We start from the raw sequence: 11,652 nt of genomic DNA on the forward strand, positions 1-11,652 counted from the left end.
GAAATGTTATCCACTTGCAAATGTTGATTTGCAGAGATACTTTTTTGCTTTCAACATAGCTCCATAGAAATCTAATTCTTTAAAAATATATATTTTTTATGGGTGAAAAATATATCCTTAAAACAACTCCATAAGCTAACTATTAGTTGAAAGGCAAAGGTATAATTCTCCTTCCAACAAAAATTGTATGCTTTGCATTTTAAAGAAACACAAAAAACAAAAATTGTATGGTTGTCTATGTACCTCCTCCTATTAAAAGCCCCTAGAAGAGGTACGTGTCTTCAAACCAATATTAAGCCTTCAGAACGGGCATAAGTTACTTGCGTAAGATGCCCACCACATGTTTTACAGGGAGGAAAATTTCAAAAGGAAAGCAGATTTTTATCTTCTATTCAGTGGATTGTACCCAGAGATTATGTCAACACTGAGAATAGTAAGAAATTGGCATTATTTATATTTTATAGTCCAATGGAAATTTCTCTCGTTCGTCTCCAACCAGCTTGCCTATCAAGCTTGTTTACCAATTCGCCTCAACGGTTCGCACCAGACTCCAGCTTCCAAGTCTTAGACCTGAGCGGGCCGGGCCGGGCCGGTCCGGTCCGGTCTAAACAACCGCACCCATTCGAAGGGAGGATTCTGGTCATACGCCTTGTTGACCGATCCAACGATCCAGTTCACTTCCTGATCGAACCCCACTCCCGTCCGTTGTCGTTCGCTCACCGAATTCGTCGCCTTTTATTCAACCCGTTATTAGGTACGCCCGACCCAGGTGCAGCTCGAGCCTACCGCCCATCAGGACCATCGGATCCCCATCAAACGGCTACCGTCATATTCCAAGTCAATTCGCAGACTGGAAGCATCCCAAGTGCGATCCAACCACCCCGGAGCCCTCGAACCACTCCAACTCCAACCCTAATCCTCACCCTAATCCCCAGATAAATCGCACCCAATCCCCACAAACCCTAACCCAATTTGGTCTCCAGTACATCCTCCCTCCTCTTCGGCAAGCCGAGACCACCACGACGACGATGGCTTCCACCGCAGAAGACGACGAGCGGGGCGCCGCCTTGTATGACGAGGATGAGGACGACTCCGATGACGGCGTCGACTCCGACGAGGAGTACGACGACGACGCCATCACCGACGGCCAGGCGGCGACGCCGCCTCCCGCCGCGGCCTCGGCGGCCCAGAAACTACTCCACTCCTCGTCCTCTATCTCCAATCCTTCCGCCTCCGCTTCCATCCCCCAGAACGGCGGTGGCGGGAGCATCGTGGCCTACCCCGATGGCAAGCGGCAGAGGATCTTGCCGCCGGGGGAGGAGAGGAAGCGCCTGACGGTGGCGCACGACGAGTCTCGGCGTTTGTTCCAGAAGCTGTGGACGGACGCAGACGAGATCGCGATTCTGCAAGGGTTTCTGGAGTTCACGTCGCAGCGGGGGACGACGCACGCCAACTACCAGCACGACACAGGTCCCTTTTACGATCAGATCAAAAGCCGTCTGCAGGTGGATTTCAACAAGAATCAACTGGTCGAGAAACTCCGCCGCCTCAAGAAGAAGTACCGCAACATGGTGAATCGGATGGCGTCCGGGAAGGAGTTTGTCTTCAAGAGCCCCCACGACAAGGCCACCTTCGAGATCGCCCGCGAGATTTGGAGCCCCAGCTTCAAGCGGACCCGCAACCGGGACCCCGGCAATGCGCCCAACCCTCAGCTTCAGGAAAGCAGCAATCTTGTCCCCGTCGAAGTCGCCGAGGACGTATCGCTGAGCTCCGATCATATGATGTCGAGGCCCCGGAGGAGGCAGTTCGGAAGGAGATCGGAGGGGGCGCCGGAGATGGCTGTGCCCGTGCCCACTCCGGTGGTCTCCGTCCCCGTGCTCGATCACGCACCCTGTTCATCGGCTCCGATCCCGAATGCCAATCTTATCGAGCAGACGGTGAAGAGCTGCCTCTCGCCGTTGTTCAAGGAGCTGCTTCAGTATGCGATGGGAGGGCCGTGCGCGCCGGTAGGGGCTGGTGATGCGGGAGCGCCGCTGAATCCTCTTCTGCTGAACATTGCCGGTGGCTCAGGTGCATTGCAAGCGGACGAGAAGTGGAGAAAGCAGCAGATTCTGGAGCTGGAGGTGTACTTGAAGCGGGTGGAGCTTGTTCGTGAGCAGATAAAATCGAAGCTTGAGGAGCTTAGGTCGATGAGGAGCAGCTGATCAGAGGTTTCCTTTGGAAAAAAACTTAAACTTGGTGTTCAGTCTGGGTTACTATTAGTAATTTATGATAGTAAGTTAGATTTTTTGCTTTGTTGAAAGGTATAGCCGTATAGAGAACATTTGAAACAATGCTTTCTTCTTTTTCTTTTTTCTTTTTGTTTCTAAAATCCTCTCCCTTCTTCGAGTTTTAATTCAGTTCGGTTTCTTTATTTACTGTGGTCTAAAACTTTCATAAAGAATGAACTGGAGGAATCCTGGGAAGAGAAGGGGTGAGAACAGCTATCATTTGTATATATATTCAATAGCAATATTTATTTTACTTTTGGAAATTAGTGGTATGTGGACTAGCCTCTGTACTGTTATTTGAGTTCTGTGTGTAACATCATCTAGATGGTTTTTACCCTCTCGCATCTATGTGATTATCTCAAGAATTACTTCTAATTTTTTCATGCATGCTTGGAGAGGTCTTTGTAGATAAGATGTAGTTATGTTCTCATGACAAGAAGTGGTACAGTTCTTTCACCTACGAATGACAAATGTCCTCCATTGACCTGCAAAATCTGGTTTTCTTTTATTTGTATTGTAGATAGATAATTGCTTAACTTGCATATTGATTGGACGGAGGTGAACATCTGTTAATATTCGGAGCCATGACATTTCATTCTTATCATATTCAAAGTATTATTTACTGTTTATAGATGATGAAATGGCCAAGGCAAATGTTTTCAGCATTCAAAGGTATCAGGCAGTCTATCCTTGAGTGATTTTATTTGTGATGCATGTCACCTGCATGACAGTCTCTACTCTGGATCTTCAATTCTATGTTCTTGTCGTTTTGTCAAAACCTTGCATTTGGGTTTTTCTCTTCTCAACCTACCAGGAACCCACACTTCATCAGTTTTGCTTTTGTTTCTTTTGGATACTTTGCCTTTTGTGATACCATATCTATCAGTATCATCCACATATCCTCAGTCTGCTTTCTTAGGGTACAGTCTAATACACGTCGCTGCCTAGCATATTATTTAGTTTAAAAGTTTATCAAGTTAGAACAGCTTGAGAAATTTTTGCATTCATTTGCATTGGTAATTGATAAGTTATTATCTCTTTGATTCATTGACAATTAAGGAGCTGAGCATTCATAAAGTTGATATATAAGTATTAAGAAGAACAGAAAATCTTGGTCTTCCAATTTGCTATTGTAGTTCTTCATTCTCTATTTGTTACAGTTTTTTTTTTATTGTTTTTCCCTTAGGATATATAGATAGAGATTCAATATGTGATACCGGGAAAGACATTTTATAGAAGTAGATGGGCACTAAGAAAGCTATTATGTATGTATATGTAAAAATTATATGGAAAACTATGATGATTTGTTGAGCCTACACAATGCATGGGCATAGTCAAAGAATTTGCCATATCAATTGGGAACTATTTGTCTTATTAATTGCAAGTCTGTATTTGCAGTGTGCCGAAACCATCTTGTTGCACCTGGTTTTCTAATTGAATTGATGATTGATGCTTTTTCAAACAATTTCTAACCATTAATAAGCTAAGTGAGCTCACAGTTTATAATATTTGTCAATAAGAAAGATTTTGCAAATATCCATTGTAATACTAAGCGATTTAAGATTGAACAGTGAACATCACCTAAGCATAACATCATGCATATTTTGATGGAGATGACACTGTAATACGGGTCTGTCTTGGAGACTCCTTAAAGTGGATATATTTGTATACTTTGTTGGTATAATAAGGTAAATGTAGGCATTTTTATAGAAGTGAGATTGTAACATGGTATGAACAAAGTGCCATGCACCTATAGAGTGCCGGGTGACTAGCACGCTTGTGAGATTCAGAAGGAAAATTATGAAACAAAGTAATGTGACCAGAAATTTTCTGGTTAAGGTGGTCAGCAATCAAGATGTATGGGCAACAAAGTCTGAGAAAGCCTTGAACAAGGGATGTGCTTGAAGTGATGTTAGTAGAGGTCCTTGGAAGAATGTTCAGTTATGGATTAGGTGATGGAAGGTTGGTTCAGGCGGGTGGTCATGTGAAAAGAAAGGTTATAAGGTTTAGAAATAGTATGGCCAGAACAAACAATTAGGATGCCTGTGCAGCAATCAATGGAATCCTTGATCAAATGACATGCTTGAAACTGTGTCAAAGGACCTGGAAAGAAGATTAAAATGGGGATTAGAAAACTGAAGAGCTTGGTAAATAACGTCAACAGAAGCGATGTTCGAAGTGGTGGGCAACCAAGACACATCTGCAACAGAGGTCTGAGGAAACTTTAATTAAGGGATGTACTTGGAACTTTTTTTAAAGCACCCATAAAGAGGATCCAGTTAGGGATTAGGTGATGGAAAATTGGTTGAGGTGGTTGTTTATGCAGACATAAATTAGAGGCTACCTTGAATGAGACTCAGATCATTTCAGAGGTCAAATCCTTGGATTTTTTTGTCGAGGTTTTATGGAAACATATTAAGAAACTCTCTGATGTTAGAAAGTTGCAGGATAATTGGAGATGACTATGATCTAGGACTTTGTAGATGGCAGAGCTTTGGTTGTAATGTTTCGAAATTCAAGATAAAAGGTGGCATTCTTAGGCTTATTCTTGTCTAACATATTCTTGTCCTTAAGTTTCTTTCTTCTCAACGATGCTAGCCGAGCTTAATTCTTTTTGGATTTCATTGGCATATCTTTCATGCTTTATATGCAAACACCAATGGGATGTCATCATGTTAGTGAAGGAGACGAACATAGAATGACATCCGGACAGGTGACATTTGCTGGGTTATTAAGTTGTTGGCTTTGGATTGCAGGGAAGTTTTTCCAAAATCTTAATTGTTAGAAAGGATTTCATTAGTGATGAAGAAGTTAGCAGATGGATCATATAGTATTTTAGGTTTATCATGATAATGGGCAACTAATGTTTTCTGAAGAACACTTTGGCAGAAAGGAGATTATTTGTTTGTCTTGCAATTGACCTCGAGGACACCATGGCCTAGGATACCTTACCAATGCAAGTGCTATGAGTTGCTAGATCCTAAAATGGAGTAATTGAATGAAATTTTATTTTGATTCTCAAAGATTAGTAAATTTAAAGAAATCTTAGCTCAGATTCTTTTTTAAATTTTATTATGATCCGTTTCCTTCTGCACTTTGTGACATTTTATTTTGTAATTTTGTTGGATGTATTCATAGTTTGACTCTTCCATTCCATAAACTTAAAAAAAAAAAAAAAAAAAAAAAAAAATGCTGCAAAATTGGTCAGAGCATTCAGGAAAACAAGCTGAACAGTTTCTAGATGAATAAGCTGAGGCTCTGAGCTGAATTATCCTACGGCTTTTCTGTCAAAGTTGTAACCAGTACATGTATCAAATAATGTTGTCTGTGATAAACTTCTTCAAAGATGGGAATGGCTTCTGAAAGATAACCCTTTGTGGGTTTCCTTCTATTCTGAAAGGGGTATATATCGGGCAGGATGGTTGAATGGGCTCTTGTCAGCATGTGATTCGAATATATAAAGGGTCAAATATGGGGAGCAGCTGCCAGCCAAGGACTCCAATAGATTATCAGCACGGCACGTGTAAAATGCTAGCTGTTATCAACGACTCCCATAGATGAGTTAGTTCAGGTCTCCTCAAACTTATTGCCGTACTGACCTGCATTTTTTTGTTTTTTTTTAATTGCATCAGGAAATGTGGGGATCTCTATTTCTCTCCCCCTGTGTGCTGAGGTTAATAAGCTGGTTGTCATCATGGCACAATAAGAAATGATTGGCTGTTGCGTATCTGGAAGACTTCTTTAGCATGACAAATGATGTATAAATTCGGCCACTTATTAATCCCAAAGAGCACTAGAAGTACCAAAACCAATAAAAGTATGTCTAGAGTTTGCATCATGCCCTAGGAATCGGGAGACATTCCATATGTTTGGTACTCCTTGATCTCTCTCCAGGCAGCCAATAATCAGTACATCTGAAACTTCTCCTTGGTCTTCTCAAAGACCTGTTCTGCGATAATGGCTCCATTACCATCAGCTCTTTTGATCTCCAAATGGGCTTTCTGGTAGAATCCCGTGCCTCTCAATGCATCAGCGATGAAATCGTCGAATCCGATTGCTATTGCAGCCTCTGCCTGGGCTCCATAGACCAGCCTCTGAGTTGTAAGAACGAAATATCAAGTCAATTACTTTAAAGGCGGATGGAAGTCACAAGTCATAATGGAACAAGGGTTAAAACTCCACCTTGATCCTGGAAAGATGAATTGCACCGAAGCACATGGGGCAAGGCTCACAGGACGCATATATTTCACAATCAGAGAGTTCGATTTTCCCAAGTTTCTGACAAGCCTGACATAAAAAACAAAACCACTAAACGAGTTAACAGAAAAAGATACATGATCTTCACAACAACCATAGTTTCTACTTGTTTCTGTTCTCCATAACAGAGTTGCAAGTTGTGCTTGCGTAAATTGACACACTTTGCATATATATAATACACGTATCACATACTGTAATAGCAAGTACTCTAATTTCAAGGTTTTGAAAGATCATTACTAGTAAAAGAGCAACAAAGACAACAATATCTTCACACGGCAACCCGCATTCACTAAAGGAAGATCAAACATTCTCAAACTTTCAATGGAACCGTGATTCCCAAAGATGCCTCACGTATATGGAATAGGACTGATCACTTAATCTCTCAAACATAATATCAAACTAAATGAATGTGCTTGAGTTCTTCGCCAGTAACCTTGAGCAATAGAGAAGCTTGCCGTCAAACCTAGAAAGCCAATTACAATACAAGGAGACTCAACTTATTACTTAATGCTGTTTGAGTTCATGCAATTTGGGAGCATCCATTTGAGGGGAAAATGTCTAGACAAAAAACAGGCAGGTTTGAACGTATAATCCTTCTTGTTGATTGCTCTGTGCAAATATCAGTATATCACACCTTTTATCAGGCCACCATGATGAACAAGTCGAGAGAAATCACAATATTGCTGAAAGGAACGGTAACTTCTAATGGTCTTGATAAATCATGAAGAATATGCCATCCGTGATACTCTAGTAAATAGATAATAGAAAACTGAAAAAATTCAATTATATGAAATAAAGAAAGATGGACAAGTTAGGACTGAAGGAAATGATCAGTTTTACCCATTGAGAAGGCTTTTGATGGTAGGAAGATCAGATAGTTTTGTTAGACAATGCCTGCGTGACAGCTGGGGAATAATTACCAATGCCATGTGATAAATTCTTGATTTGGTGCAAAGTTACACTAGTAAGATAAGATGTCTCACCAACAAAAGGTACAAATTTCACACTGTTAAATCACTTTTTTAATATGTGATTGTAAATAAGAATTTTGAAATTTTGAGAACATATGTTAGATGCTCTCGTTTGGCATCATCCAGACTACATATATTCACATACTAAAGGTTGTAGTACTGTAGGAAAACACAACCAACCCAAACATTATTTTAAACTAACCAGCAATTATTCACAATGCAATCAGCCACAGTGTTACCCTCTGGAATTTGAAGTACTAAGTAGTTTCACATGTAATTTTCAAAGTTTTCTTGTTGCTGGAAGGTCCAGACCTCTTTCCATAAATTCATTCTTTACATTTTCAACTACCAGTTCTTTTTAGAATAACCTTTTGTGCAACCCTTTTCTCAAAAGCTTTATGGGCAATACACTAATTCTAACAATACTGCTAGACATGCAGTTAAGAAAAGGTCATAAAACCAACATGAAAGAACAGCATCATATTGCTAACATAGCATTGAATGCCAATCTTTTGAGGCGGTCTGAGTCGCTGTCTCTTTAATCCATAACCCAAATATGATTTTGTACAGGCCTATCTATTCCCTTACCAGCTGATTTGTTCGTAGTCATCCCTCTGACATAGTCAAAAACAAAATTTTTCCAAACTAGATGACAAATTGAGAAGAATTTCAATCCACTCCTCTCCAACCCTTGGTCTATGGTCAGGAGAAGAGTTTTGATGTTCAACTATCACACAACTCCACGTTTTCTGAATTTATCTCCAGAATTAATTAATAACATAGCAACCTAGTAATGGCAGAATTAAGAAGATGAGAATCACCTACACATGGTAGGTTCGTTTCTGTAATCAATTCGATAAGAACAATACATTCCGAACACAACCAGTAATGTTAAAATGCATCAGATGCTCTAGCCCAAGACATGTTTGGATCATAATACCATTGAATGGATACTCCCTAGATATATGGAGCATAAAGACTTGCCAAGTCCAAGTCGAAAATCATCGTTGATTATGCATCACAATCATGGGGGTTCAACTAACTTCATCATGTGCATTAAGTGATGTAGTAGAAGGAAGTTGAAAAAACTGACAGTCTTAGTGAATCAAGTAGATCTGAGTTATTCACTGGACCAAAATATCAATTGAAACTACATCAAAAACTAATAGTTAAGTATTAGGCTGCTTTCTTGGACTTACCTCCCTTATTGCAGTCACTTCAGCATGAGCAGTTGGATCTGTGTTTTTCAAGACCATATTATGACAGCTAACAACTATTTCATCATTATGAACTACAACCGCACCAAAAGGACCTCCATCACCACAATCAACTCCATGATACGCTTCTTCAACTGCTTTTGATAAGAATTTGTGATCTCTGTCTTGAACAGCTGCTTAGTACATCATCAGACCAAGTAAGAAAAATAAATACATGGCATAAGAAAAGCCAAGTTCAACAAGCAAAATCATAAAGATAGGTAGATTGGCTGGAACATATAACAAAAGGATATCAATCAAACACACCATGCTTCTTGCTCTACTTTAACATGTACTAGATTATCCTTTTATGATAGAAATCCAGATACGATGCAAATAAATAAATAAATAAATAAAATGTAAAATGCCAGAATTACCTTCTTGATGACCACTAAATGCAGAAGCCACAGAGATAGTCCCATCTTTGGACTCCACCACTGGAATCAAAATGGACAAAAACAAAATTAAGGCACGCAAACCAAGGAAGATTCATTGCAATTCATTCCCTTTATAGTACATTCTCCATGACAATACTAGCCATATCATTTGGAGAATAAGGAAAGAAGGTGACCAAAGGGAAACAGGAGTTGAAATATAAACTATAACCTCAGAAATAAGAAACTTAAAATATCCAACGATACTTTCATATTAGAACTCCAAATGATGAAACATGACCTTGCTGCAATTCTTTCCCTTTCAAATTCATACAAGAGCAAGTTGCGCCACACAACAGGAGGCTTAGAGATTCATGAGAGAAACAAAAGAGGGACAAAACATATTTGATTTTATAAGCATCAAATATGCCTGAGAAAATGCACTTTATGGAGATGCTAGACAAAATAAACACATAATGCAGTCCAAATTCACTGTAAGTAGATTGGGGGAAAAAATGATGCAAGAGAACTGAGGAAGAAGTAGATCATAATACCACAGAACACCCTGATAAGATATGAAATTTTCTGCTTAGTGTTTAATGGAACAATAAAATTAGTTAGCTAAAAAAATATAAGTGCATATTTGTGCATCAACAAGAGCAGGCTAGAGAATCTGCAGGCGTCACAACAATGAGATTCCATAATACTGGCAAACCACCTAGTTGCCATCTTCCAGAAAGTATTATAAAGTGAAACGTAACATAAGGACAAGGCAAAAGGATAAGGAATGGATAGGGTAAGGTTTCTCTGAACATAGATATCAACCGCAGATTCCACATATCGTAATCAGGAGACACTCATCAAAGATTGAAGAAGGAATATGGGAGTACAAAAAAACAGAAAGAATATTCACTGAAATGTAAAATTACCAACATATAAGTGATCGACAGGACTTCCAATTCTGCATGTAATCGTGAATGAGAAAAAGATTTCATACAATGTTAATATTAAATGGGAATACAAATTCTCCAACCGTCTTTTTTTTTATTTAAAGAAAAAAAGAAAACCTCATGATCCAAAATAAAAATTATTCAGATACAAATTCCAAATGTTTTCGTTTTTTTATTTTCTGAAAGTAAATCCGAATTGGTTTGATTCTAGGTTGATCTTTGTTGATATACAAAAGAAACCACTTAAAAGCAAAATATTTCATAATAGAGAACTATTGAAACACCTCATACTTATTAGCCCTGGAATTTTACTAATACTCCGATGATGGGAGAAAAACAAAAGATGAGAAATTGCCAATCTTTCATTGATCACAAAAATATTCCAACCAATCTAAAAGTTATACCTCTCTGAGTTCTTCCCTTACTAAAAAGAAGCTGAAAGCAGCATCTCAATAACCCATCCCAAAAGGTACCAAAAAGCTATTTTGAACGACTGGATAGACTATGACTGCAAATCCATTACAAACCCATCAATCCAAATCGCAACATGAGCACCAAGACAGAGAGGAGTCCGGCTTATCCATCGAAGAACCTAAAATCGCAATAAAAGATCCATAATTCTTGAAAGAAATAAAAGATTTGCAATCCGACGAATAAACAAATAAATAGCTCCAAAAGCATGTACCACCCAACAAACAAACAAGGGCATGCGATGAGATCCGTAAGCAAATTGCCCTCTAAAGATCCAAAAGATGACAACTTCCGATTAAACCTCACATATCCAAAGATGACAACTTCTTATTAAACCTCACATATCCAGACAAGTTGGAAGATATAATTGGGAGAAAGCACAATGCAAATGAGAAAAAGGGCAAAAACTCAACACCCAGAACCGAAAAGAAAGAAAGAAAGAAGGATTTTTTGATGGGGTTGAGAACGTATAAGACCATACCTTGTGCCTCTTCCATGAAGAATCCCGGGACGGGTGAATGGGGGGCTTCCAGAACAGAGGAGCAGAAAGACCGCGTGAGATCTATCTCTTTCTCTTTCTAAACTTATATCAGAGGGAGAGGGAGAGGGAGAAGACGTGAAGGTTAATAAGAGGAATAATAAATAAAGATCTTCTCAAGAATAGAGAGAGCCTCTTAGAGGACCAAGAAAAGGCAAAAAGTGGGCGGTGGGAGAGCCCTCTGCGCAGAGCTGGACAGAGACAAATACGAACACGTAAAAGCCAGCTCTTTTCGCTCTGTTTTTTTTTTTTTTTTTTAATCTTTTGCGGGTGATGGACGGGGATAAAATCGAAAGATGTGGCCACGGGTCCCTTTTCAATCTCTCTTCGACCTTCCTTTTTGGCATCCATATACGGAGAAATTATTGCATGCACCAGGTCCAAATATCCTGGAACATATGCACGGTAGATAGCCCGCAATCGAGAAAGGGGTAGCGTCGCGTGTTATCCACCGTGAGATTTGACGCGGTCCGATAGCACCTGGTGCACGCAATACGAAGGACCATGGCTGTGTACTCCTTTCCAGAATGATCCCGGTAGAACTCAAACTTGGCTGCAAAGAGAC

The 11,652-nt window shown here is 39.8% G+C and overlaps 2 protein-coding genes across 3 annotated transcripts; one reads left to right on the forward strand and one right to left on the reverse strand.

Moving 5' to 3' along the window:
- Window positions 1–895: 895 nt before the first annotated feature.
- On the forward strand, window positions 896–2,533 carry LOC105040108 (probable transcription factor At3g04930). The gene has a single exon (XM_010916488.4). The coding sequence runs from the start codon at window positions 1,029–1,031 to the stop codon at window positions 2,202–2,204; it is 1,176 nt and encodes a 391-aa protein (XP_010914790.1). The 5' UTR covers window positions 896–1,028; the 3' UTR covers window positions 2,205–2,533.
- A 3,450-nt stretch (window positions 2,534–5,983) lies between these two features.
- Window positions 5,984–11,273, reverse strand: LOC105040109 (guanosine deaminase). Of its 2 annotated transcripts, none has more exons than XM_010916489.4 (5): window positions 11,031–11,273; window positions 9,132–9,191; window positions 8,698–8,888; window positions 6,453–6,557; window positions 5,984–6,364 (listed from the first exon to the last, which is right to left on the reverse strand). In XM_010916489.4, exons 1-5 carry the CDS (start codon window positions 11,044–11,046, stop codon window positions 6,176–6,178), a joined length of 561 nt encoding a protein of 186 aa, XP_010914791.1. In that variant the 5' UTR covers window positions 11,047–11,273; the 3' UTR covers window positions 5,984–6,175. The 2 variants fall into 2 exon arrangements, with proteins under 2 accessions (XP_010914791.1, XP_029118852.1); XM_029263019.2 differs by lacking the exon at window positions 11,031–11,273 and adding an exon at window positions 10,483–10,946.
- Window positions 11,274–11,652: the final 379 nt, after the last annotated feature.

Source organism: Elaeis guineensis, chromosome 1 (assembly GCF_000442705.2).
Source record: "Elaeis guineensis isolate ETL-2024a chromosome 1, EG11, whole genome shotgun sequence".
In the NCBI taxonomy this organism is placed as follows: domain Eukaryota; kingdom Viridiplantae; phylum Streptophyta; class Magnoliopsida; order Arecales; family Arecaceae; genus Elaeis; species Elaeis guineensis.

What these genes read in the sequence shown, in the direction of transcription:
- LOC105040108 (XM_010916488.4), top strand. Translation starts at nt 1,029, where the DNA reads ATGGCTTCCACCGCAGAAGACGACGAGCGGGGCGCCGCCTTGTATGAC.
- LOC105040109 (XM_010916489.4), bottom strand. An exon ending in ATTTAGTGGTCATCAAGAAG is followed by an intron (nt 8,889 to 9,131) that starts GTAATTCTGGCA and finishes TGTACTAAGCAG; the next exon opens with CTGTTCAAGACAGAGATCAC. An exon ending in AAGTGACTGCAATAAGGGAG is followed by an intron (nt 6,558 to 8,697) that starts GTAAGTCCAAGA and finishes TTTTTATGTCAG; the next exon opens with GCTTGTCAGAAACTTGGGAA.